Source organism: Microsporum canis, genomic scaffold (assembly GCF_000151145.1).
Source record: "Microsporum canis CBS 113480 supercont1.5 genomic scaffold, whole genome shotgun sequence".
Lineage (NCBI taxonomy): Eukaryota > Fungi > Ascomycota > Eurotiomycetes > Onygenales > Arthrodermataceae > Microsporum > Microsporum canis.
Window position 1 is genome coordinate 1,391,589 of NW_003299165.1, and position 26,311 is coordinate 1,417,899.

The window sequence follows — 26,311 nt, forward strand, 5'->3', positions numbered from 1 at the left end:
CTTTTCGGAAGTATGGAAACCCTCCTAAATATGAAAGGGTATATAATTGAATGTGCCTAGTCGGATGAAAATGAAAGGCGTAGAGAGTTCTCTTATATGGGACTTGCTGTGAAGCACTCTTGAAAATTACGCAGCACAAAGATCCTGTTAACCACCAAGGTTACGTTACGGCAAGCTCCAGGAAAAGAAAAAAAGGATAGTGAGAAAAAAGAGAAGCACTCCACAAGAAGCTACTTATATGCAGGTAGCCAATGTTATAATACTCTATACACTATGTAGTAGTGTAGCGGCGGTACCAAATGTCAACATGTGCATCTCAAGGCCTATCTCAGGGTGCTAAGAGCATTGCCTTAGGGGCAAGCGCCATGCCCTTCCTGAGGTAATGCCCATGAGGAAGAGAGAAGAGTGAAGAAAACGTCCTTTGGTATATCATTGAAAGCTCTCCTTTTCTCTTTCGCCATTTGCGACTAGCCAAGGCAACCTTGGGGGAAACCCGGCTCCATGACTTTAGCTTGGCATGTGGACGGAAGCGTCTGAGGCCAGTAGATTTGATATATTAGAGATGTTATACGAAGCGCATGGTAGGTTGAAGGAGCGGGATGGTTGTATCATCCGAGCCATCACAACACCTTGACACGGAAGATGATGGAGGGATGAAGTTGGTGGATGAGAAAGCGAAAAGATAAAAAATAAAAATAGGGTAGGCGGAAGCTTGGGCCAGTAGAGGCTCCAAGAGCTCTATCACGTGATAAAATTTTATTTGCACTGTCGAGGAAGAAAGACAGAAGCTGGAAATGAAATTGCCCTTGAGAGAGCGACCAGTTGGTTATTTTCCACTTGGATACCATAAAAGAGCGTCTCAATGTAGTCCGAACTTGCTGCCACTCTCGCCCACCTCCTGAGAGCCCAGTACCGGTACTTACTCTCCATCGTTAATGAGATGTCTTCCCGAGCAAATGGCTCTCTCCAAAAGGGCGACGATGACGGTAAGTATACAGATACGGCGTAAATTTCTTGCTACTGCTCAATCTGCTGACGCTTGGAATTTTATTTTTCGCAGAAGTTTGTCCTGTCTGCAAGTCGTCCAGGTACCTCAATCCGGACATGCGTTTTCTCATAAACCCGGAATGCTACCATAAAATGTGCGAATCCTGCGTAGATCGCATCTTCTCCTCCGGCCCTGCACCTTGTCCAGTCGCAGGCTGCCGCAAAACTCTCCGAAAAAATAAATTCCGAAAGCAGACATTTGGGGACCTTGCGGTGGAGAGGGAGGTTGACATCAGAAAGCGGGTTATGGGAATGTATGTTTCTCCACGCCCTTATCGTGATGCTTTCAAAGAACAACCTTGATGAACGCTGACGCTTTATACAGCCTAAATCGGCGTGAAGAAGAATTTGATAATAAACGCGCATGGGATGACTTCTTAGAACAACGAGAGGAGATAATAGCCAACCTCGTACACGAAACTGACGTGGCCAAAACAGAAGCCCAATTAGCCCAATACTCTGCCGAAAATTCCGCTTCTATACGTCATAACAAGGACCTGGCCAGGCAGGAATATGCATCCTTTGAACTACACCAATCTGTGGAACAGGAGGAGCTCCGTCGACGGCGTGAGGCTGCTAGGCAAGACTACGAGAATGAAAGAAAAGCCAAACTTGCTAGTCGCGAAGATATAATTGCCCGTCTAGTCTCTGGGGATGCAGAGGATGCTAAAGCAGTAGCCCGTGAGTCTGAAAGGGCTCATCAGCTTAAGAAATCCTCGGCCAGGCGCAGCGAGGAAGATCGAATGAAACGAAAACAAGCTGCTTTACGTGCTGCAGAAACCGCAACCAAGGGCCCACTGACTACTGGAGCCACTGGATCTGTAATCGGCAATACTGCCGCTTCCAGTGGAGGACTGATCAAGGGCCTGAGAAAGATTAAAACCCCTGAGCTGGAGAAACCATATGATCCATTTGCTGGTGCTGTCTCACTTAATAGCCGTGACTATTATGAACTCCGAGATCATTATCCGTCTACATACCTTGACCCATTACGCGAGGATATGAGGGTTCTTGCTGGTGGATATGATCTGCGGGAGTATTATGAGAGGACCCTACTGGAAGCCTTTGCAGGTCTCGGGTGTTTCGTTAGCGAGGAAGTCTCTGCAAGAGAGAAGTCAGCTCCAGCACCATCCGCATCTAGAACTACACCACCGGCTCAGAAGACATCCTCAAAGCTCTCTCCACCATCATCCTTACCTGCCAAACGAAGAGCACAGGGGGCGGAGATTATATTACGAAATAGTGATGATGTGTTCTAGATTGTCATATCATCATTACCTAATTTCAAGGGCGTTGGTAGAAATAAAATATAATCTAATTTAATGATATGCCATAATCTAGGAACTATCATTTCCCAACCCAACCGTGAAATAGCCACTCAACCACCTTGAGGTAGTTGGATAAGTCTATATTATGGAACTCGAGAATTGGGTAACCTCCCTCCTCAAGGTATCTAGCGGTGGTAAACGCTACCAATACCCTTCAAGGTCCTCCTGGTTGCTCTGAAGGATGGCATGTTCGTATTATGCCCCTGATAGCCAACATGTGGCTTACCGGTGATTGTAAGCGGCAGTCCTTTAACTGTAATTATAAAGAGTGTCTTCATATATTAGGAAATATTCCTAGCCCAAAATCCCTTATGTATCCCAAAAAGAAATAACAAAAAGCACCCTAGGCATAGCTCATTACATACTACAAAACGAGACACAAGAAATCTGTACGCAAGGCCACTTTCTTCTATTGTCCGCGCTGTACCCATCTTTTAACTGGGGGCAATGTTGAGGGATCGTCCTCTACCCATGGGGAGTCCGACTCTGATACTTCTACTCCTAAACCAATCTCCGCAAGAGCCTGAGACAGAGGTGGTATGGAGATGCTGCGACAAAGGCTGGGTATGTGGCAGGTTTTAACACACCTGCTACCTCTCTGGGCTATTTCCAATTTCCGCCTAAGGTCTTCAATCGCGCTTTCCTGTTAAGAGGATTGACTGTTAGCTAAGTTTTGTTTATGGGAGAATAGAGGAAGGATAATGGGCATACATCAATTAGTGTCAACAGAGTATCATCTAAGGGCGATTCCCCTGATGTAGTAGCAACGGGATCAACTACTTTCTCTGTATCCCGCCGATGGCTCGCCACAGTTCCGGAATCCAACATTTCAGTTCGATCATCCTTAAGGGGGTTCCCTGCTAATTTCTTTAAGCTGTCGTCAACTGTAAGGCATGTTTGCTCGCGGGTGATTTCCTTGTCGCACAACCCTGAAATCCCCCCAATTAGCGTCTGGGCTTTCTCGTCTGTAGCGTTAGTTGCCTTGTGAAGAGTTCTCAGAATGGTGCTCATGCTGAGATTCTCGTCGCTCAACTCCCCAATCCTTGCTCCAGTGGTAGAATTGGCCGCCTCTAAAGCCTGCACTCTGTCAGAGAGAGCTAGGTTCTCACGGCCTAGCCGCCTGATATCCCTGCTCAGAGCTTCATTCTCTTTCTCTAGACGCTGCAAGCAGGTTTGTAGGTCGAGCACGAGCGTAAGCGATCCAGAAAGTTCCTGGTTTGGACGTTTGTCCGCCGGAGGCCCCTTAACCAAGTTTGATTCTTGCACTGACTTAGTAGATGAAATTTCTACCAAAGCTGTTAATGAGGGGTCAGCATCAACATCTTGAAAGCTTGAGACTGAAGCAGAGCAGGCGGGAGGCCTAGAGAACCGGGAACTCCTTGACAAGGGTCGGCGAGGTTTATTATCGACACTATCAACTCCAGCATCAGAACCAGAAGCAGCAGATGACACAAATCCAGCGTCAGGGCTGTGCTGTACGGTACTAGAGGTAACTTGAAGTTCTATGTCTATCTTCGGAGAAGCATCAGCAGATGGTAAAAATTCTTTGCTGCTGGCCACTTTGTTTTGTGAGAATCGGGTTGTTTGTTTTTTCAGTCGGCCCGTGTCGTTATCAGAGCCGAGGTTCATAGAAGCCCTGTTTTTTCCAACAGGAGCGTCAGAAAAACTGATATAGATGTCCGAACGGTTCCTAGGGATGTTATTCCTTCCACTTTGTGGGCCGTGTTCGAAATGTAGTTGAGGCATTTTGTGCGGGTGGAAATTTTCTTTATGTGAACTTGAATTGCTAGTAGAGCAGATCTGAGCATGCTTATGGAGAGCGTTCCTCGTTCTCAATCCATTACTTGAAAGATCACGTAATGGAGGCCTTTGCCGTGGCATAAACCTCTGCTTTTGGCTAGTCCATTCATTGTCCATAGAGGCCAAAGTTGTGGTAGCAGTCTCGAGAAGCTGGACTGGAAGTTGAGGGGTAGTTCTCGAGTCGTTTAAAGGGCGACCCCGAGTCCGAAGGCTAAACTTATGGGACGCACTGCAAAACAAAGCTGGGGAATCCGGGCAACTCACTCCATCACTACGGAGATCATCCGAGGGAGCAGGGGATAGTGGTAAGCTTGGGTTAAGCGTGGACACCCTTTGCGAACCATGAGTTATGTCAGGAAAAACAGCCGTAGTAGTATTTATGATAGAGCTCATTCCATCATCGTAGAGCACGTCGGAGGGAGCAGGCGATGGTGGAGGGCTAGGATGAAGTTTTAATCCCTTAGAGTTATCACTCAATCTGCCTCTATGCTTTGAATTTGTTCTGAATCTACCAGATCCACAAAGTCCCACTGAGGAATTCGAAATGGCTGTTGGTGCATCCGCCGCACTACCAACTCTAGCTCGGTTAGAAGATTCTCCAATGTGAAAATACCTCGAGTCATCCCATAAGACAGGAGGAGCAGTTGGTCTTGTCCTTGGCTCATCCCAGAGTTTCCGTAATTCAGCAGTGACATCCAACTCTGGGATGGGTTGTAACGGATGCAGTGAGTGCAGGTTGATCTCTTGGTTCCCCTTGCTCTTCAGACAGCGTGGAGCGTTATCCTTAAAGAATTTCGGTTTTTCTCTGCTGTTTTGGGGTATCCCCTTAAGCTTGATACCTTGGGCTGAGGCTGGTAAACCTTCTGTTCTTGAGCCCGATCTCTTATTCTTCGCCTGGTCGGCTGAGATAGAAATAGAAGACTGGCGAAAGGATTTTGGCGGATTTGGCGTAAGCAATGATGAAATATCAATGGCATAATCCCTTTCAAACCCATCTGCTAGTTTCTGACCTATAGATGCAGTGCCTTCACCCGCGTCATACCCAGTTAACTCATTATCCAAGGACCGCCAACCGGAGCTTCCAACAGTGGAAACAGTAGGCTCATTGCGCCGAGTTGTCTGGAGTCTTCGGGCCATTTGTGCTCCCGGTTCTCAAAATGAAATTCTTTAGCCTTCAATCAAGAGAGCCCACAATGGAAATGAAGATGGGATGTTTGTTGACAAACGCGTTCTCCAAGTTTTGCAATGATCGCGTCTAAATAGGCTATCTCCACTTTTATGCACATGTTTATTGGTCATGCCATGTTACGCATATCATAAAGTTATCACGTGACTCTCTCCCGCGGCTAGGCGTCAAGAGCAAAACTAGATATTATTACATAATAATACTACTAACATTTAGCTATCTGTGCAAAAAGAGACATAGCGAACGATAAGATGATGGTCAATACTCTGTATTTGACAATATTCTAAACTCCACGGATGATGAACCATGTCTAGCCCTAAGAGGCATTACTGGACTACGGCTGCTCGCACTAGAAAATTAGCAACCAGCGCTGAGCAAACTTATATCGCGACAGGGTCAAGCTATATACCACACTGAAGTTCACTTTTAGAAGCCTTATGTTAGGCTTCGAGAGTATTGGGCCCCATCCGGACAAAACTGGATGCGGATAAGCTACCTGGGATCTGCACATACTTCTTAGGTTGGATCAACCAAACGAAGCACGACTACGAGGGGCTAGTGGAGAACGGGCGCTCTATGTTGAAGATAGCTAAAAACTATGCAATAAATGCCACTCGCGAGGCTTTTGCAGCGCAAGTTTGTTAACTCCTAAAGGAGGGAATGTAAAGGTGACAAAAATTTGTTTTGGATTAGGTGACCTGAACCTCAAGCTACCTGGTTGGATAGAGAATAACTCCTAGCCAAAGGGCAAACAAGAGCTAGAAACAAGAATTTCAGAACGGCCATTGATACACTGCGCGATTGCGTTAACAATGGCCGATGTTGGGGGATTTGCGGAGAGTTTGCAAGTAGTAAACTCAAGGGCAATAAACCTGCATACTCTAATACCATGAATTTCTCACTAATTTATTACTCCTCGGGTCCACTATCCCCATGTGTCAGACTTATCATGTATGAAGATGATCTTGCACGAGGCCTGGACTAATATTACCCTACCGCCAGTATCAAGTATAGTGAATACTTGTTAATATTGTTGTCTATATTTGGCATTTCTCTTGTAAAGAAGGCCTTTAGTCAAGCTGGTTACTTTTGAGGACTCCCAGCAATATTGCCCAATTGGCTTGCCTTGAAGACGGTTAACGAGCGAGGTCATCTGTGAGATAAATAAAGTCATTAACACTGCTTGGGACCTCGAATAACAGATTTATCTGGCAGCATATATGATTTAGCTGTTCAAATCGAATACTGAACGCAGTTTCTAACCAACTTCACAATTCAGAAATGCTGAAATGAAGCCTCAATTTAGTTACCTCACGCGGCGAGATATAGTTATCTAGGTAACTTCCAAGCCTGGGTTCCCATCTATAGTCCGATCAAAAAGTAGTTGATATTCTTGATATTTTGACATTAACAGCTACGGAACACTCTAGTAATACAGGCTAGGATTGGAGGCCCTTGCAACAGATTGTAGTTTATAGTCTCCGCATAATAACAAGAGTTAGGAGGAGAATGGCCATTGAACTCGACAATATGATGAAGGAAATATTCATACAACTACTGCCAACTGTAGTACAGTGGTCTTAATCATCCTAGTCACAGCAAAATATATGTATTGCTCTTATTTATTCATACAAGCAATTGTTCGTTGGCAGGTTTAATAACTAACTAGGTAACCAGTTAACTAGCTTTCAGGCCAGGGTCGGACAACAGCTCTTAATGTTCCGCTCAAACTAATAGTTATGCGGCTCATGGTAGAAGTGGAGCTCACCGTCAGAGCCTCATACATGGTTCTACGAACTAAACATAATATAATGTCTGAGAAACAAGGTACGACGAGATGCGTGCTCTAGTTATATGGCATTAGTTCTGGAATATTTGAGGGGTTAAGTTCAAATTAGTTAGTTCACTCAAGCCACCACAGCTTAGTTTAACAACCTGATCAAAAGCTTCCCTCAACCTCTTCGTCCACAACCAGACTACGCAATACGTAAAAAAGGGCACCCGATTAAAAAGATATCTCCCTTAGGCCTACAGAATAGAACGTCATGATATGGGAAAGAGTTTTTGCATGCATAGGGGTCGCGACAGTCGTCTGTATCCTCGTCAATCTCCTCTCAGTTGCATACAAATTCCTTCATCGCTCCCGGCTACCCAAATATTTACACGATGGGAAAGAGTCGTACGCCTTTATCACAGGGGCCACCGACGGAGTTGGCCGTTCTATGGCCTACGAGCTAGCAAAGAATGGCTTTAACCTTGTTCTTCACGGTCGAAACTGCGAAAAATTACAGGCTATTACTGAGGACCTACAAGATCAATACCCAGCCATCAAGACTCGCCATTTTGTCTGCGATGCATCGAAGGACCTGTTGGAGTCTTCCACCTTATCTGGCTTGCGCAAAGTGTTACAGGATATTCACCTTACCATTCTGATCAACAACGTCGGCGGAATGGGCTGCCTGCCGCCTGATTGTCTGTTCCAAGCCTACGAGGCATACACGGGAGAACAAATCGATACCGTACTCAATGTCAACATCCGCTTCATGGTGCAACTTACCCGTTTCATCATTCCGCTGCTAGACCACCCCCCCTCTACCACTTCCAAGAAGACGAAGCGGCAACCCTCGCTGATTCTAAATATGGGCTCCGTAGCTGCTCATGGGTCTCCATACGTCAGTGTATACACTGGAACAAAAGGATTTGTTGCTGCATTCTCCAACTCGTTAAGCATGGAGATGCAAATGGAAGGAAAAGACATTAATGTCCAAGTTTTAATACTTGGTGAAGCTAGGAGTGGTTCACATATTGTTAAGGAAGGATTTTTGATCCCTAACTCTCAGGTGTATGCGCGTTCCGCATTGAAGAGGATTGGAGCTGATAGGGATGCAATTGTTTCTGGTTATTTCCCTCACTGGATTGCCATGACCATGGTTCAAATCATGCCCGAGAGCGTGTCTAGGCGACTGTTTATTGATGCTGTTAAGGAAAAGAAGGCAGCTCATAAGAAGCGAATGGCTTCCATGGCAAGCTAGGTGCTTCCGCCAACATATTTTGCGCCTGATTAGATAATGTTTCTTATCTTTGCCGTGGTGGAGAGGAAGTCTATCCCAAGCCTGAGTTAAGCCCGGCAAGTTACTATCATTCAGCATACGAAATAATGAACATGCTGTGATGTAAATAATTAAATCGTTCAATTAATCCAAAGTAGCAGTATACAGCAAAGTCTAAAAGCATTCTAAAACATAAGTTGCAATATAGGTATGTATAAGAAACGGAAACGCTAGAACAGCCATAACAGTAAAAGCTCACATTGTCAGTACTAGTTAGCAGCAATGCCAGCCATAACCATTATTTGGATAGCTCTCCGTCGATCAATCTCCCTCTTCAACATTAAAAGGCAAGTACCAACAATAACCGCCTCGTCAATCTCAACATGAGCGTTTTGATCCAGAATCAGCTCTCCACCACATCCAGCTTTATGCTTCGAACTCCCTTCTGGGATCGTTTCCTTGGTCCGAAGAAGTTGCGCAACTCTCTTGCGTGACCCATCACCCTCACCCTCAACTTTCTCAAGAACAAGCAGCTTGCTCCTACCACCTCCATCATAACCTAGTCGGGTATACCTCCATTCAAACATGGAGCCATCAGGCATTTCGAAACATGCGTTTCGTGAAATAAACTTCCCAGCCACGCTAATGCCTTTGCTGCTATCATCACCACCAGCATTGAATGGGGTTGGATAAAGCTGGTGGATAATAGGGTTGCGGCCGGGTCCGAAGAAGTAGGAAGTGCTCAATAAGTTGCCTAGCTTCGGTGATGATAAGGTTGCATCCCCCGAGCAACGTTTTTCTCTGGTAGACACATAGGCCAGCGTTCCGTCAGGGTTATGAATTCCGATCTCTAACTCTGATGATGGGGTTGGGAAACGGATCATACCGATTCCGCGAGAGTTGATATAGAGTGATCTGCCAGGCACAAAGGCATGTAGTCCATCACGAGGGAGAGTAGTTGAGGTAGACTCTGAATATGCAGGTGGTGCTTCGTTCTCAATATCCGTGTCTGATGCGGCAGAAGATTTAAGAATTTCCATTTCCTTCTCGGATAGTTGGTTGACTTCAGCTTGGAAGTCTGCTGGACCCTTCGAGTCCATAGCATTAGTGGCCATATTGATGGAGTGTGATGTGTGTTCGTAAATAGTTGCAGTGCTAGCTTGGGTCATTTATCTTTGTGATGAATTGAGATGAAATATAAGAAAGAGATCGCACGACGCATCTTGTTATATATATACCTTAAGTCGGTGTGCCTTGAGACAGGCCCGAAGACCGAATAGGGAAATTCATCGTATCCAGGAGGCTGTGATAGAGGCTCAGATACGAGGACTATAGGGTCTTAGCTGGGCTTTAATCTAAGCGTCAAACTCCCACGATGTTGGTTCGACAGAATACACGCCAGCATCTCTTACCGAGTGGCGGAGTTTAAGCTCTTCGGGCAAGACAGCCGTCTAGTTATCCGCTAAAACAAGAATACGAGGGATTTTCTATAACTAGTTAGTATATATAAGCCACGCTTCCAGTCTCTAAATATCTATTATATACTCTATGAATTTACGACATGAACGCTGCTTTAGCGCCCAATATGTATACTTTCTATTGACAACAGGTCCAGTTCACTGCTTGAAGCTCGCTTGAACCTGGGTCCACCGGTCTCGACCAACAAGAAGAGTGCTCACAACTGCAGCACTGCCCATCATCAGCGCAGATATCGGGATCCAGCCAACAAGATATCCAGGAATCAGGATATCGCAGCTAGTGATGATAATGTCCTTCACCAAGGCCTGATTGGTGACGGTGAAGTCTGCGCTGCTGGTGGTTTGCTTTCCTTCGGTTGATGGCTTCTGACTGCTCTTCACATTGGGTTTCTGTTTGATTTTCTGGGCTGCTGGAGTCTTTGCGTCCCGGTATAACTGGAACATCTGCCAGAGCGTGCTCAAGAGCGAGAAGACAAGGGCATATAGCCAGAACCTATTGCTCTCAAGCAAGGCTCTGTCACCCCAGGCCGTTTTTTGGACCCCTAGTGCGTCAAACTATGTGTACAGGGAAGGAGATCGTCAGTTACCATTTCATAATCAGGTACGAATATCGTACGTTTTCCCGTTTTAAACAGTCTGATCAAAGTGCTACATATCCAAGTCCGTCCAAATTAAGAGCAAGAACCTACGATTGTAACGCCTTCAAGCAAAAGGTAGACCCCCAGCAGACCCCATTTGCAGAATTCAAGAGTTGATGCAATGGATCCTCCCTTGTGAGAAGCAGTGTTCTCATTCAAGGTATACGCAGTCCACGCATTTTCAAAATAGTCGATAAACTTGAAGTATCGAAAATAGCGACGACCTATAGAACCCGGTTAAAAACAAGGGAATGCTGACGGCCAGCATCCATGCTCTTTTTCTTATACTCTAAGTACATACCCAACGCAAACTGACTCCCAGCTCTGGACCAAGGGGAGGAAGAGACCCCCGAAAGAGACCCTACCACGACACAAGAGAACTGGAGGAGGCGTAAGGTGTTCTCTATGCCAGGAGAAGAGTTGATATACCTGGAGAACTGGGTCGTCCAGGGCCGAGGTGTCGCCATTGTACGTTCAAACTCAACAGCAGTTTAGCTATGAATATATTCAATTATGAATAACTGCAGAATCACTTCTTTTCTAAGAAAATTCTGTCCATCCAAAGCCCCCCTTTTCTTTTCCTTGGGCGAGGCATTGAAGGGATGTTTCAGGCTGCGCCCGCAGTCCGTGTCACATGACCTGATATGTTGATTACTAAAGTCTTGGTCATATGTAGAAATCTTTCTTTTTCTTTCTTTTTTCTTCTTTTTGAATGCAAGATAAGATCGAAATACAAAGTAGTTATCGAGTAAGAAGACAAGGGATATACGTGCATAAGTCCGAGAGGGGCACGAGAGGGGACGGAGTAACTTCCCAAGGTTCCTCGACTCTCCTCATGATTGTTAATCGTTAATAAGATGCGAGTAAGTAAACCCAAGCTTGGAGGAGGAGGCTTTTTACTTCTTATTTAACCATTTGTAAGGTTTTCGTAAGCTGTTCTGGCCACTTTTACGTCATTGCAGTCTCGCAGGCTCCGTCGTGGCCCTTCGTCCCGTAGGTGATACATAGTAAGGGACCTTTCTTTCCAACACGGAACATGTTTATTGTATGTGGCATAAGGTATAAGAACCCCTCCAACCCCCCTCGCCATAGCTTTAAAAAGACGTAACAAGCTTCTTCGCAATTCAAGAGGAATCAAATCATCACTCTGTCTTCCACTTCATAATCTGAGATCATCTTAGTCCAGCCTCCCCTTCATCATGGCGGCTCCAAAGATTGCTATCGTTTTTGTAAGATCTTCATAGGCTCCCCGCAGTGCTTGAGCGATGGCTTCTAACGACAGCTATCTTCTATAGTACTCGATGTACGGCCACATCAAGACATTGGCCGAAGCTGAGAAGAAGGGGATTGAGGCAGCCGGCGGTACTGCCGACATTTTCCAGTAAGTTAATCCCTCCTCCGGGTTGAATGTCTTATTTTCTGTCGATATATTCACGGGTTGACACCAATGAATTCAGGATTGCTGAGACTCTTCCCGAAGAAGTCCTTGCCAAGATGCATGCGCCGGCCAAGTCGGCGTACCCAGTCATCGAGCCCCAGGAATTGACCTCGTATGACGCTATTCTGTTCGGTGTTCCCACTCGTTATGGCAACTTCCCTGCTCAGTGGAAGGCATTCTGGGATAAGACGGGTGGCATCTGGGCCAAGGGAGGGTTCCATGGGAAGTACGTGGGAGCATTTGTCTCCACCGGTACCCCTGGAGGTGGCCAGGAATCCACCGTCATTGCCTGCATGAGCACATTCGTCCACCATGGAATGATTTTCGTCCCATTGGGTTATAAGAACACATTCCCAATGCTAGCCAACCTTTCAGAAGTTCGCGGAGGTAGTCCATGGGGCGCTGGAACTTTCGCCGTAAGTTACCCTTTTTGGACTCGTTGGAGTCCCATCTTGCATCATTGCATGGCGTCTAACATTCATCAATTGCTTAGGGTGCCGATGGTTCCCGTCAGCCCAGTGCTCTTGAGCTCGAGCTCGCCGTCACACAAGGCAAATGCTTTTATGAGACTGTCTCAAAGGTCAAGCTTGTGTAAACGTTTTTTAATAATTTAAAAAAGTTGGGCGGACCAGGTTCTGAAGCGTTACTCGGGACGCATGCTTTGAAGAGAGAGAAGATAAGATCTGGTCTCTTTAGTATTTCTACTCTATAATGAATGTGAACCTCCTTCGTTTCTAATTCCTCTTTGTCCATTAAGGAGATTTAGTCTCAGTTAAATCACCGGGTATATGTGCATGTTGCCGCTATAAATAATCAACAGACCAGTCCTTAGTTATGTTTCCAGTCTAGAATGTAAAAGAATCAAGAGCAAATCGGTGAATTCGCGTTGATGTCGAAGAAGTTCTTATATAAATTTGAAAGCTGACTAGATGAGCGTGTTAAAGCGGCGTTGAGTTCTAATGCGAAAAATACCCTAAAATGCCGCTGCTTTAAGACATGGTTCACTATGACGGAACTTGCTGCCTTCGCAGCAACAACAACTCATAGAAAAAAAAGTACAACTGCCACCGATGCCTTTCAGCAGCTCCGTTCGCACCAACATACGTTCCTGATTCTATTTATCTTACATATCTGGCTATTCCTTTCCACTCCCAGTATAGCAAATGGTACAGCTTGCTCCCTCTCTACTCCAGTCATGGCTTCCCCGCGGCCAATAATCCTAAGATTTGAGAGCCGGAACGGCCAGTTTCGGTTGACGGTTAGCCCGACTGAACAATTTACATCTCTGCTGCCAAAGGTATTTTCTTGACTGACACCGTACTCTTTTACTTAACCTGTATCCGGATTTTCTCTCTCTCTGGTGAAAGGTATTCTGACCACTCCATACTTCTACTAGATACTTGAGAACTTACCCAAAGATACCGACCCATCTTCCGTTTCTCTTTCAAATAAACCCATAGGCACTGGTGGCCAGGAGAGAAATCTTTCGACACTAAAAGGCATTTCTATACAGAGGGTTGGGCTATCGTGAGTCGTTTCCGTGGTTTTGGCATGGGGAAGGATATTTATGACTGACTGGGAGGATACAGTCATGGTGATAAGCTTTTCGTCGGCTATGATGTGCAAAAATCACCTGCTAATGGTGTCCCAAATGACCCATCTGGAGGTATCAAGAAACAGGAGGCATCCCACCGTTTAGATGGCGGCGCCGTACCTAAACAGGATGGACCATCATCTACCAGACAACCAACCTCCCCAACAGCGATAATAAAGAATCCCTGGGAAATTGTGAGACAGTCAGAGCTGGACAACCGACTAGACACTAAAGATGGAAAGATACCCCGTCCATTTGACCAAAAGATGTGCAGACACGGCCCCAAAGGAATGTGCGATTACTGCATGCCGTTGGAGCCATACGCCCCTGAATACCTGGCTGAAAAGAAGATAAAGCACCTTTCATTCAATTCATATCTTCGTAAAATTAACTCTTCCACCAATAAACCAGAGCTGAAGAGCTCCTACATGCCTCCCCTATCGGAACCTTTCTATAGGGTGAAGAAAGATTGCCCATCCGGACATCCAGCCTGGCCTGACGGCATATGTACCAAGTGCCAGCCAAGTGCCATAACATTACAACCACAACAGTTCCGAATGGTTGATCATGTTGAGTTCTCCTCTCCTGACCTGATTAACTCACTACTGGACTTTTGGCGGAAAACTGGCTCCCAGAGAATCGGATTCCTCTACGGGACTTATGAAGAATACACTGAGGTGCCGCTTGGTATTAAGGCCGTGGTACAGGCTATATACGAGCCACCGCAAGTGGATGAGGTGGATGGAGTAACGCTCCACGAATGGGAGAATGAAAAGGACGTTGACCAGGTGGCCAGGCTGTGCGGTATGGAGAAGATAGGAGTCATTTTCACAGACCTCATCGATTCTGGTGCTGGAGATGGAACTGTTATCTGCAAACGACATATCGACTCTTACTACCTCTCCTCGCTAGAAGTTGTCTTTGCCTCTCAGCTTCAAGCACGGAATCCGAAACCATGCAAATGGAGTGAAACAGGCCAGTTTGGTTCGAATTTCGTGACTTGTGTCTTGAGCGGAGATGAGAATGGTGCCATCTCTATTAGTGCCTACCAGGCATCTAACTCTGCCGTTGAAATGGTACGGGCAGACATCATCGAGCCATCAGCCGATCCCTCCGTGATGCTGGTTCAGCAAGAGAGTGAGTTAGATAGTGCAAACATCACACGTTATATCCCCGAAGTATTCTACCGGAGAATAAATGAGTACAAGGTCAGCGTTCAGGAGAACGCCAACCCAAGCTTCCCTGTTGAATACCTCTTCGTTACGCTTACCCACGGCTTCCCAACTATGCCAACGACAGTATTCACCGACTCCTCTTTCCCAATTGAAAACCGAGAGATCATTGGTGAAAGCCAAGATCTAAGGCGTGTTGCTAGTAAATTAACTGGCAGCAGTGATCCCAATGTAGCCATCAAAGCAGTTTCCAACTTCCATCTCCTTGCTTTTCTACATGGAATGGGTATTCTAAGTGAGGTAAGTGAAGCATTAACATTCGCTCAATAAACATAGAACCCTACCTGACTAAGATACCCATCTTCCTCAAATAGGACGAGGAAGCTCTTCTTTGCAATGTGGCTACTAAACATGATCCCGCCGATGGCGTACAATTGATTAATACGGCTGGCTGGGCCACGCTCGTGACAATACTTCAGGAGAGTGGTGAGACGCCCCCAAAACGATCCTGGCCCTTTAGGCGTGAACCCCCAACTTCTTCTTCCTCATTCCACTCTTCCCAAATTTCAAACTCGGATGGTGAACAACTTGCTAAAAGGTTTCGAGGGGCTAGCCTAGAATGACCGCTGTCATCCTCCCACGTTAGACCGTCCCGTATGCCTTCCGCCGAGCTCGAAATCAACCCGCTTTCTCACCATTGCATTGGCGAATTTTAACCTTCTACCCCTTTGATGCACCGAAAACATAACTTCCCCCTTCTCTTCTTGCCGATATCTATTTTCTTCCGTTCCTTATATCATTGCTTCCACTATAGTTGGTAATTCTTGAGGGAAACAACACTGGCATTTGATGATACGCGGTTAGCCGATGTTCTCAACACCTGCATCATTCTACTATCATTGGCTAAGGAGTGACAACGGTACTTGAGTGAGATTTGGAGGAGCTATTGGGTACATTGTTAAATAACGGCAGACATAAGTTTCAGTAGCTAGCACGTAATATGTCATATGGCCAAGCTGGAGGCGACACAGCCGGGCTGACCTTGAAGGATGCTACCCAACCTATGTCTATAAAACCATGATTAAATAATGATGTAGGCAAGATTGTTCATTAAAGAGTCATAAGCGAGGTACATTCTGTCAAGAAAAGACGGAGCAATTAATACAAAAAATGAATTGAAGACCGAACGGCAATGCTAAGTTAATTTTCCACACAACGCCAACCACAATCCACCCCCTTGCGCGGAAATTATTTGGTATAATACTATGTAAAAATTGGAAAAACAGGGTAAAAGAAAATGGGGAATCAAAAATCAACGGCATGCACTAGACCCTGTGCCCTGCAAGCTTGATCGAGGTGGGCTGCTGGAAGGAATTGCAGTTGCGCTAAATCTTATGCCGTCTCTGCTAGAACTGCCCAAGTCCATAGAAGTAACTCGCCGTTGATTGTTGTTAGGTTTTGTGACAGGGAATGTTCTGGGACCCAGTACACCGTATTTGCCTTCCTGGTCCTTTTCGCTTTTCACCATCCTTCGGGCCTGGGAGGCAGTAAACATGGCATTTTCATTCGGAGGGCTATTCGACGAAACACTCGGGCTACGGCGTCGAGTTCGATTGGCAGATCCACCGGGTCCGGATCCGACACTGGAAATGCGTCGCATGGCGGAACCGATTCTCACAGCGTCTACTTTGTTGATTTTCAGGGGTTCTTCACCGTCCGGCGAACGGTTATTGCTTTCACGGTCGAGCGACTTTCGGTTCAGAATACTGCTATTGCTGATTTGGCGAAGAGGACTTGGCTGTTCCGTGTCCGACAAGGAGAGTCTGGTTAAACTAGGAGGCGCGGGTGCGGGACCGGGAGAACCCTCATTGGTTTTCTTAGACAAAAACCCAGCCTGGAATCTCGAGTTTTTGGGATACGTACTTGGTATAGATGGCGGGGTTGGTATTGGAGAGGATTCCCTCGAGCCCGACCGTAGAGGAATAGACGATCCCATAGTTGGAATCGGGAGAGAAGAAGGCGAGCTCGATGGGTGCTGTGGCGACGCAGGAGGTTTTTGCGGAGTTTTCTCGAATTCCGCGAGAGGACCGTCTTCGGCATCATCTTTCCATCTAACACTTCTCTTAGCAGGTTTCCCTAACTTCTTTGGTGTAAAATAGACACTCTTTCTTAATCCGGGTCCTTTTCTCCTCCGTGGAGAACCTTTCATCGGCGTTTGGTTGGCTGGCGGAGTTATTGTGACCGGAGGCACAAGCGGTTTCGAGAGAGAAACTCGACTGACCAGACTGACCCTCTTACGCCTCTTCGGGGTGCCGTTCCTAGTAGGGGGGAATGCTTCCATTTTAGCAGGACTGCTTCCATTGGGTTTAACAACGTTAGATGTGTTGGCACAACAAGTTTCCAAAAGTTTTCCAAGGATCTTTTTGCCAGTATCAATGGCTTCATCTTCACTAAGTTGCATAATATGTTCAATTGCTGATATGGTTTCAAAGTTAGCCTCAAGAAGTCGTTGAATAGTCTCGAATTCCCCTGTTTTATCTTGCTCTGATACGGCACTTAGTGCTTCGTATTCAGCATTAGACTTCAACAATTGGGCCTCCCGCTTGAGGTTTTCGATATCCGTATGATCACTTGTTTCCAACTCGCGAATCTGTTTGATTCCTACTTCTAGAGCAGAATCCAAGGTTCTTTCCCAAGAAGACTTTCCAATTTTCTGATGGTAATGTTGACGGCTGCCTTCCAATTCAAAAAGAATCCCTTGGGCAGACTTGCGAATTGCCTGGAGATTCGGCATTGTATCATCCTGGCCGCGTGCTGCACATACATTGTCAAATGCGGCAATCCAGGCGGAGAGCACTGACATCCGTCGACTGACTTGTCTAAGCCGTACCATACAATCGATCTTCTCCTGTCTATCGGGTAAGGCGTGTTCATATGCGCTGCGGAGACGTGCAAACGATTCACGTAGCACAGCCTCTTTCTTTTCGTTCTGCTTTTTGAATTTGGCAAAGGCGATTGACTCAGATTCCTTTTGTTGTTGTTTCAGTTCATTGATTAGGGCAATCTGCTCATCAATCTTAACAAGGAAATCTTTGATATGACGGTTGACATTGTAGACGTTTCTTGTAACTTTCGTTTGAATATTTTTTGCCCTGTTGGCGTAGCGCAGTGTATTCTGCGTTTCATCAAAATGCTGACTCGAAGGGCTAACACAGACAATCATGACTGTTTTACAGTTACCTCCAAGAGAGAACTTTAGCAGTCTGGTTAATTTTGAGTTGCGGTACGGAACGTGGTTGCGCTTCCGTGGATCGCAGAGGGCATTGATGCAGCTACCCAGAGCAAGAAGGGATTTGTTAATGTTAGCGCCTTCCACAAGTCGTTCGCCGCGGTTCTTTGTTGCACTGGCTCGCTCACTTCCGGCCAAGTCGATAATGCTCAAGGTCGCCATTGTATGAGGCTCATTGAGGTCCGAATTACGGTCCTTCTGCGCCACATTTATCTGAAGCACGGCATGCGACCGAGAAGATGTCTCATTCGCTTCTGTAGGGGACATTGTTCGGTATTCGTTTCCTCTCATAATCATGTCCATCACTTCTTGGACATTCTGAGGGCGATGGGTGGACAGTCCAGAAACCGATACAGTCTGATTGGCGTCTTCTCGGAGCATAAGCCCTTGTTTGCTTCCTCCAGGAAGAAGCAAGTCACGAATGGTTTCGTTGTATATCTCAAGATAGGACAATGACAGTTCCGTGACTTTCTCTTCCGACCTCTCTGCGATTTTTTCAAACAATTCTTGCATCGTCAAGAATATTATTCCCGGCTGCTGAGGGGTTCCAGTAATTGTATGCGTTTTCCCACATCCCGTCGCACCATAGGCAAAGACCGTAGCATTATATCCTTCCAGTACGCTGTCTAGGAGATGCTTTGTAGATGCTTCATAGACGTCTCCCTGGGTCGTATTCTCGTCGAATACTCGATCAAACATGAATGTCTGGTCCTTGCCACGTTTGGCTCTGTTGGGGATGACAGATCTGGAAAACCGTTGTAAGGGGTTGTCTTCAGGGGGGTCGAATACTCTAATAGTGGGTTGTAAGTCAGCTTCGCGATCTCTCGGGAAAGGCATAAGGACATCAGTCCAAAGATTCCCTTACAGGCATTTATCGTCCACCACCTTGACGATTGAGCGAAGGCCCTTTTGCTGTAGTTTAGGGGCAGCATTGCTAGCAAGGGACCCGTCACCCATGAAAACCATGCCATCGTCGCATTTTGAGACCTGTGCAGCCTCTCGAATTGTAAACGGCCGCACTCGAACGGTCACTTGGATTGAAGACGCGCCACCTGAGGCCGCCATTTTGCTTCCGGTGTTTTTTCCTGGTGGGCGATGACGGACAAAGATTAATTAAGGAGTAAACAAATGAATCTCGCGCGTCGTGTGTCCTGCGGATATGCAAATAAGAAGATAAAAGCGTTTTAGATAACTCGAGAGAGGAGTAGAAAGATGCGTTGGTAGTTAATATGGCGACTAGAAAGACACTTGAAGACTTGCATCTTGTGAGCTTCCCCTGCAGATTTGTCGAACTCGACCTGTTACCTGATAGGGCAAATGTTGATGCTGCCAACATTCATGTTTATCCGGCGCCGGTTGCCACAGTAACAACCATACCGGAATTTAGGGGTTTACGGAATAGTGGTTCCACCGTTCCGACAGGCTCTACCACTATAGCACTACTATTCTATATTAGAACGTAATATTAGAGGTTCGATATATATTATTGTGTCATGCCACGCAGCATGCGCCCACCAAGCCCACGTCATGTGGCATCCAATATCAAGCATATAAGCAGCGCAGCGACCAGAGATGACGAGCGTCATCACTGTGTATGATCTTTTGGTCGAGTGGTATGTGCTGTATCATCGCTGCCGGCATATACGGCCATTACAGTATTTTAGAAATATAAATAATAGAAGCCGCCCATTGTGAAATTATCATATAACTAGCTAAAATATACCGTCCTTATTGGTGCTGTATTTCAACGAAGCGAATTGATCTACGCTTGGTTGGCCGTGCATATATGTAGCATCATGTCAAATGATAGCAGCAAGAACGTGTAGGTGGATGAGCTTAAGCTCGTCATATACACGAATTTGTACTGTTATCTTCAACTTCAATTGCTCTAACTAATCCGCTCCAAGAATAGAGCAAACAGCCTCAAGTGGACAGAGAACACGCCTTGCGAAGCTAGATCCTACGACAAGAGTAATTGCAAGGGGAAGAAGTTGCTCGAGACCGGCTTCTGGAGAACGTGGAAGGGGAACCTTGGAAAGAATAGCAATAAAGCCAACTCGTACTTGATCAGTTGCTCTACTTGAGTGGGATCTGTTTGCCCCATCGGGGGGCAACGACAGGGTGGAATCGAGGTTGACAGGATTGTTGGAGGCGGACACCCCGTACTATATTTTGGGCGGTGTGGGATTGTGTGCACTAGTGATAAGATGAAAGGGGGACGTCAATAGGTTATGTTCTGCAGAGAGAGTACTTGGAGGTAGATCAATATGATGATTCACATTGATATACGGAATCGGGGTGGTCGGTCGGCTGACAACAAATGACGGCGCGGAATCAACGCCAAGTCGGAATTTATTCTTGCATAGGATTGTAGGTTGGGAGCGCGGCAACTGGTAGGGTTCGATGGTGAGGTCGACAATCCTCAGTTCATTTCACCGAAAACATACTTCCGAACAGCCTACAATCACATCAGCGGAGTAGTAGGTACACCGAGACTCAGTCCTCACCGTACGAAGGACGTCCGGATGTTACTGCATGCGAGCATAGACCCCTCGATACTGCTCGATGGTTTCGTTAACGACCTGAGTCTTAGTCGTTTGCCCATTGCATATGGCGTTCATCTTTAGCTCCATCTACGCCTGTCATCAGCAGCCCGTGACGGGGATTGATCAAGAACGTTATCTTACCTCCTTGCGTAAAAATGGCTTCATCAAATTAGTCTCGAACCCCATATTCTCGTGACCCTCAACCAAAGCGACCCCCAACGTCGTGGGTATGAACTCCCGAACACCTGTGATAGCGCCACCGCGGCCAGCACCGCTATTCCTGCCGCCACGAGGGGCTACTGCAGTTCTACCTCTACGACCATTTCTGCCTCTCGCTTGGGCTGGCAACTCCTCGGGCTCTTCTTCGTCATTTCCATGCCGCGCCTGCCTTGGCTGAGCTCTGGCTTCGACGTATTGTCGGTCTATAATTGTGACAATATGGTCGGCCATGGTGGCATCAGTGCCGATACCATTCGCGTTCATTAGTGCAAGCAGGTCTGGTTCAGTTAAATATCCAGGTGGTAACGTCTTACCTTCACTGAGAATGGCTTCGGTCGGCTCGAAGACCTCGCCTTCGATGAACGGGGGAAGTTCTTGGTTGCTCCACCGATCGTAAAGGTAGACATCGAGAGCTCTAATATTACAAGGCCAGATGCATGGAATGTTTCCGGTCCATGGAGAATACTAATGTCGGTCTTTGACCCCTGGGCGTCTTTGCTGCAGCATGCCAGAAAGCGCCGGACGACGAACTCATGAATACACTGCTCTTCATGTGAGAGCGTAGTTGGATTGACGAAATTGACCGGGTGGATAGGCGGGTGGGCCTTATCATTATTATGTCCGTTACGGGGCCACGAAAAGCCTCCTTCGACCAGCGCCGTTGCATAATCAGCCCAGCGGCCGCCCTGCGCCTGCTTCTGGACGAGGCCGCGAAGGTCCATACCCCGATCGAACTGATCTGTCTCGGTTCGAGGATAGCTAATCCAACCTTTCTGATATAGCTTTTCTGCAAGCTGCAGAACCTTTTGACTGTCCATTCCGAAGAATCTGCTACCGCACTTCTGAAGCTCTAGAGTAGTCAACGGTAAGGGTTTCCACTTGCTCGTTGGCCTGGTTTTGACCTTTTGGACCTGAGCATTCTGCGAAGTGAGACACCGCTCATAGAGAATAACAGCTGTCCTTCTGTCGAAGAGGTGTTTACGAGCCCAACTAAAGTTCACCCTTTTTCCAGCTTTTCGATGCATCAGTTTGATGCTCCAGAATGGTTCCGGGATAAAATTCCGAACGCGCCAGTAGCGCTCGACGATGAAGCCAAGCGTAGGAAACTGACAGCTCCCGTAGCTGATTAATTGAGAGGCCTCTGACAGATTGCCTCGCTGGAGTATAGGACGAAGGCTCAGAGTGAGGTGCCGGGTGAAGCTTGCGCCCACACGAAGATCGAGCTCGATACGTGAAGCTACTGAGTTGGCTTGCGCTTCGTCGAGATCGGCGGGACGATGAGCGGCGTGGATGATATGCGTTCTTTCGATGTTGGAGAAATGTGCTCTTACTGTGCCGCCAGCGCGACCCAGAGCCTGGTTGCTCTGTGCTGCCACCGACCGAATCTCGGTGCCTATATACTCACCTTCGCGGTCGCAGTCGGTCCAGATAAAGAGCACGTCGGCCCGGCGAGCGTGTCGCTTGATGTTGTCCGCGATAGGCTCGCTGTTGCTACCAACGAAAACCTCGATGCGAGCGTCAAAAAGCGCAGATGGGTCGCATGACGTCCAGCTCTTGTATCGCGGCTCAAACTCGTGGCTGAGGAGGTGGCCGAGCACAGAGGTCATCGTGACACTGCAATGACCCCACTGCGGAAAGGTGTAGTCGAATTCGTAGTTCTTCACATACGGATTGCCTTGGATGTTATGCTGCACGTCCATTAGCTCGACTGGCGGATTGCGCGGGTCTGTGCTCACGAACGGTAATCACTCGATCTCCCAAGTGGTTTGCAATTGCTTTCGCAATCGATGGCTTTTCCGCAACGCACAACACCGTCCTCACCTTCATAGCGGATCGTGTGTTTCGCGTTGACACAGATCGGAAAGGCAATGTATATGCTACCCCCGAACGACGCGTCTCCGGACATGCGCAGGCCTAAGGTAAGTAGCTGTATGCAAAAATTGTGTTAGCCTATCTGGCAAAAGGCCAGTCGACAATATTATAGGCATTGTCTGTAACCTGGCTGTGCCGCAGGTGGTCCGTAACAAATTTCTAGGTAGAATATTATAATATAGTGCTAGTAGCTACTTGGGATAGAGTCTCGTTTAATAGATAACCCGTGGGTCTGTCTTAGCGAGCTGAAGAATGCCTTCGCGTCTGGGGCCATGAGCGTCTCGACCCACGCCAAATGAATTGCAACAACTAGACAGGCCGTGCCGTGCCTACCATGCCGTATGTCCAAACACCGAGCATGATGTTCGTATTGCTAGAATTTAATAGCTAGGGAAGTCGGTATCATCACTCGTTTTCATCCTCTTCATCATCATATGAGGGAACCAGGACATCCCATCCAGGGTCGTCCAGGTCCATCTCTAGGTCGCCATCCTTGACCGCACTCCTCTCTGAGGCTTTACGGAACCTGAATGCCACAGCCTGGGCGTCCCTAAGATCAGCCCCTTGTGGGCTGGAGTTGAAGACAGTACTCTTCCCTTTCCCTGTCCCCTTATCAGCTCTGCCATCAGGTATTGCTAGTGGTAGCCAGCCCTTTTCCAGGTTGTTCCGGTCAAGGGGCGCGCCGAACTCGATATCTGCAGCGTCGTCAGGTACCACCTGTCCGTTTATTTCTTTTATTCCACGGTTCTGCAGTGCTTTTAAAAGGGTAGCCTTTATGGAATCGAACGGCTCAACAGGAGATACCAGGAGTAGAACTGTGATGTTGTGGTTTTTGAACCGAAGGGTCCAGGTTGGCTCTGCCTAAAGAAGCTATCAGCTCGAGGTATTTAGCTGTTCTCTAGATATGTACTTACCATAACTAAGAGTGAGCAAATTAACCTAGTAATGTATGTACTGCTGTGCTGTGAAAATGTTCAAGTATAAAACCGACCTTTGCGCACAGCGCGAATCACGTCGCTTTTCTATCCTGCTGACTCATCCGATTTCCCCCAATTAGTAGCTTCAACTTCTTCACCTTTCAACCCATAGAGTTACTTTGCTGCTCTGTTTAGCCTACGTGGTAGTGTGGCCTTTTCCCACGTCTCAGGATCGAAGGGAGACGCCTCTGCTATTGTCCCTGCCACCCTCGCCTTTTTTTTGTTCTTCTCTCTCGCCTCTCTATCTGCCTTGTCGCGCAGGTACTCAACATTAGAATCTATTTTACAATAGACATCTTAACGACGAAGCTGTGTATAAAGCATTAGCATTACTAAAACCAACCAGACTCCATTAATGTCAATATATGTCCGCTTATATGCTGTTAACCTATCATTTCCAGGTCTCTAAATAAATCATCCCCAGGATAATCATGTTTCATACCATAAACGTTTAATTCGCCAGCACCACCAACGCCATTCCTATAGGAAAATATATGCATCACCCGCCAAACTCTTTACTCCAGGCCTGACCAGTGTCTATCTTCTCCATTCCAACCTATCTTTGGCCAACCGTGCGGGAGGTTCGAGTATTTAGGGAGCGTGTACTGGCCTTCACAATGCTGTTCGTCGCAATTCATATCGCACAGTCCGTACATCTTACAGTAACATGTTCCAGCATTAGGACAATGGATAGCTTCCTTACCAAATATTACTACAAACCATTAGTCGTTGTATAGCTTTTTAGTTGTTTCGTGTAAACTTACTGTGCCACGCATACTCTAACACTCGCCCGCTAAGCCCATCATCAAGATCGGTATCTAGTAGCCATTTGCGATAATGAATATACTCTTCCCTCGAGCGGTTTTGGATAGTCTTCCGCCGTACTGCAAATTGGGAGCAGCAGGAAACGGCAACAGTCTTTGGGACCTCCTCGCCAGGAAATAGCTCTTCAAAGGATTGCTTATATATATGCTTCGAGGTAACACCTTCACCGTGTACTGTATTAGTTGCATCGACGAAAGGCCTAATTGCCGAGGGGCAGCCCAAGGCCCAGTCGCAGCGGAGATTGGCGTAGCCTTCTTCTTTGAGGTGGTCAAGACGAAACCGTTGAAGGAGAGTTAGCGCATCATAGTCAGGGTTGTCATTATGCCATTGGAATCTTTCAGCGTGGTGGAAGAAAACATTCTCAGGAAGGGAATCGTAGCGATCGATTATATACCTAAGGGTAAAGTTAGAATGTCTAGCAGGTTTTAGAGGGCCGTAGTTGCTCACGTTAAGAACACCATAGCCTCCCTTCCTTTATTCGTTGGGACGGTTAATTCAGCGTTGTGGTCATCCACAACGTAAATATTCTTCTTCCATCCCGGAAGATAATCGTGAAGCCATGTGGTGTTTTCACGCTTCATGCTAGCTACTACCATCTCGACGGTGTCATCGTCATGCTTGGCCAGCGCGATAGGTGATTTCGCACTGCCTGTATCGTGATCGTTGATATCATGGGCATTACCACCAAGACTAGAGCGTGATTCGGTCTTTAAAGGAGGTGAAGAGGGAGCCAAGTTTTGGAAGCAGAAGTAGATAGCGGTGGTCAGCAGAGATGCAAGTAGCAGGTGAATGCGGCGACGGGACCAGCGTATCGACATAACGATACTCATTAGAGAATTAGGCAAGGGGAATTAATGGGAAACCAAGGACAAGGCGAGTCAAGTGAAGATGATTAACTCCCACAAGACAAGAGAGAAACCCAGCGACGCATGACTGTCGCAAGTGGTTAAGCGCCGGGCATGCGGATAAAGGGGCCGGCACAGCCTCCCCTGCGATTGCATCCTCCTACCAGGGTTCAGAGCAAGAACTTGACAGGGGGCCATGATGATTTGCGTGAATATCTTCCATAGGCAACAAAATATTCGAAAGTAAAGCAGGACAATAAAACACATTCTTTTCAAAGGAAACAAAGAAAATAGAGTCTATAGACTCTCGGCATGGCCCGAGCACGATCCGGCTATTAAGTTAAAGTTTTATGATCCCGTTACTGTAAACGTTGTTTCGTTTAACAGCGTGTTTATGAGACGAAAGATGATGCGGAATAGTTCTACGAGGAAAAAAAAAAACGAAACACCTTCGTTAGAGGATGAGTAACAAGCGATAACAATGTAATGTCGTTGTTGAATATGTACTCCCGCCACCTTATTAACCGCCGTGACACCTCGCCAAATCTTAAAGACCGCTTAAGTCGACTAACTCACGGAGCCTCATGTATAACCGGTGACGGTGAACCATGCAGTTCTGACGGCCCCCATCCCCCAACTTTTTGTTGAGTTGCCAGTGAGTTAAAATCATGCTCTTTAGGTTCGTTTTTGCTTAGCAGGATTTTCTCTTTGCGGAGGTATCGCCAGACAAGGTAAGCAAGCCCCCCAATAATGAGAAGGCCGCCCAGAGAACCGCCCACGGCTCCCCCAATGACCGCCCCGGACGATGATTTTTTAGAGCCGGAATCGTCTTGAGGAGGTGTAGTTGTCGATATGGGGCTTGGGGTTGGCATTGAGGTCGCTGGGGCAGACGTTGATGTCATTGTCATGCTCGTAGTCATGGATGCGGGATCTGTGATATTGAAGTAATGAGATCGAATGTGATAGGACGACCCATCACCTGGTCTAGAGACGAGGAAAATAGCACC

At 46.9% G+C, this 26,311-nt stretch overlaps 12 protein-coding genes across 12 annotated transcripts; 4 read left to right on the plus strand and 8 right to left on the minus strand.

The window, feature by feature from the left end:
• Positions 1-940: 940 nt before the first annotated feature.
• MCYG_05609 (RNA polymerase II transcription factor B subunit 3) lies at positions 941-2,306 on the plus strand (the record flags this gene model as incomplete). Its single annotated transcript, XM_002845694.1, has 3 exons — positions 941-986; positions 1,061-1,301; positions 1,373-2,306. The coding sequence occupies 3 exons, from the start codon at positions 941-943 to the stop codon at positions 2,304-2,306; spliced, it is 1,221 nt and encodes a 406-aa protein (XP_002845740.1).
• A 478-nt stretch (positions 2,307-2,784) lies between these two features.
• On the minus strand, positions 2,785-5,312 carry MCYG_05610 (uncharacterized protein; the record flags this gene model as incomplete). Its single annotated transcript, XM_002845695.1, has 2 exons — positions 2,785-3,018; positions 3,087-5,312. The coding sequence occupies 2 exons, from the start codon at positions 5,310-5,312 to the stop codon at positions 2,785-2,787; spliced, it is 2,460 nt and encodes an 819-aa protein (XP_002845741.1).
• A 2,094-nt stretch (positions 5,313-7,406) lies between these two features.
• MCYG_05611 (testosterone 17-beta-dehydrogenase 3) lies at positions 7,407-8,393 on the plus strand (the record flags this gene model as incomplete). The annotated part of the gene is made up of 1 exon (XM_002845696.1): positions 7,407-8,393. One exon carries the CDS (start codon positions 7,407-7,409, stop codon positions 8,391-8,393), a length of 987 nt encoding a protein of 328 aa, XP_002845742.1.
• A 287-nt stretch (positions 8,394-8,680) lies between these two features.
• Positions 8,681-9,526, minus strand: MCYG_05612 (conserved hypothetical protein; the record flags this gene model as incomplete). Its single annotated transcript, XM_002845697.1, has 2 exons — positions 8,681-9,267; positions 9,298-9,526. 2 exons carry the CDS (start codon positions 9,524-9,526, stop codon positions 8,681-8,683), a joined length of 816 nt encoding a protein of 271 aa, XP_002845743.1.
• A 501-nt stretch (positions 9,527-10,027) lies between these two features.
• MCYG_05613 (peroxin 11B) lies at positions 10,028-10,799 on the minus strand (the record flags this gene model as incomplete). Its single annotated transcript, XM_002845698.1, has 3 exons — positions 10,028-10,444; positions 10,579-10,751; positions 10,787-10,799. The coding sequence occupies 3 exons, from the start codon at positions 10,797-10,799 to the stop codon at positions 10,028-10,030; spliced, it is 603 nt and encodes a 200-aa protein (XP_002845744.1).
• A 927-nt stretch (positions 10,800-11,726) lies between these two features.
• On the plus strand, positions 11,727-12,797 carry MCYG_05614 (Y20 protein; the record flags this gene model as incomplete). The annotated part of the gene is made up of 5 exons (XM_002845699.1): positions 11,727-11,756; positions 11,823-11,908; positions 11,985-12,381; positions 12,459-12,545; positions 12,732-12,797. 5 exons carry the CDS (start codon positions 11,727-11,729, stop codon positions 12,795-12,797), a joined length of 666 nt encoding a protein of 221 aa, XP_002845745.1.
• A 363-nt stretch (positions 12,798-13,160) lies between these two features.
• Positions 13,161-15,354, plus strand: MCYG_05615 (NPL4; the record flags this gene model as incomplete). The annotated part of the gene is made up of 4 exons (XM_002845700.1): positions 13,161-13,262; positions 13,362-13,492; positions 13,555-15,031; positions 15,106-15,354. The coding sequence occupies 4 exons, from the start codon at positions 13,161-13,163 to the stop codon at positions 15,352-15,354; spliced, it is 1,959 nt and encodes a 652-aa protein (XP_002845746.1).
• Positions 15,355-16,043: 689 nt separating this feature from the next.
• MCYG_05616 (kinesin family protein) lies at positions 16,044-19,085 on the minus strand (the record flags this gene model as incomplete). The annotated part of the gene is made up of 2 exons (XM_002845701.1): positions 16,044-18,810; positions 18,886-19,085. 2 exons carry the CDS (start codon positions 19,083-19,085, stop codon positions 16,044-16,046), a joined length of 2,967 nt encoding a protein of 988 aa, XP_002845747.1.
• A 1,463-nt stretch (positions 19,086-20,548) lies between these two features.
• MCYG_05617 (DNA topoisomerase III) lies at positions 20,549-22,612 on the minus strand (the record flags this gene model as incomplete). The annotated part of the gene is made up of 5 exons (XM_002845702.1): positions 20,549-20,653; positions 20,708-21,094; positions 21,139-22,178; positions 22,203-22,493; positions 22,522-22,612. 5 exons carry the CDS (start codon positions 22,610-22,612, stop codon positions 20,549-20,551), a joined length of 1,914 nt encoding a protein of 637 aa, XP_002845748.1.
• Positions 22,613-23,062: 450 nt separating this feature from the next.
• MCYG_05618 (conserved hypothetical protein) lies at positions 23,063-23,696 on the minus strand (the record flags this gene model as incomplete). The annotated part of the gene is made up of 3 exons (XM_002845703.1): positions 23,063-23,518; positions 23,572-23,619; positions 23,676-23,696. The coding sequence occupies 3 exons, from the start codon at positions 23,694-23,696 to the stop codon at positions 23,063-23,065; spliced, it is 525 nt and encodes a 174-aa protein (XP_002845749.1).
• Positions 23,697-23,912: 216 nt separating this feature from the next.
• MCYG_05619 (conserved hypothetical protein) lies at positions 23,913-25,277 on the minus strand (the record flags this gene model as incomplete). Its single annotated transcript, XM_002845704.1, has 6 exons — positions 23,913-23,943; positions 23,978-24,014; positions 24,077-24,114; positions 24,280-24,346; positions 24,399-24,853; positions 24,907-25,277. 6 exons carry the CDS (start codon positions 25,275-25,277, stop codon positions 23,913-23,915), a joined length of 999 nt encoding a protein of 332 aa, XP_002845750.1.
• Positions 25,278-25,876: 599 nt separating this feature from the next.
• On the minus strand, positions 25,877-26,224 carry MCYG_05620 (uncharacterized protein; the record flags this gene model as incomplete). The annotated part of the gene is made up of 1 exon (XM_002845705.1): positions 25,877-26,224. One exon carries the CDS (start codon positions 26,222-26,224, stop codon positions 25,877-25,879), a length of 348 nt encoding a protein of 115 aa, XP_002845751.1.
• Between the last annotated feature and the right edge of the window lie 87 nt (positions 26,225-26,311).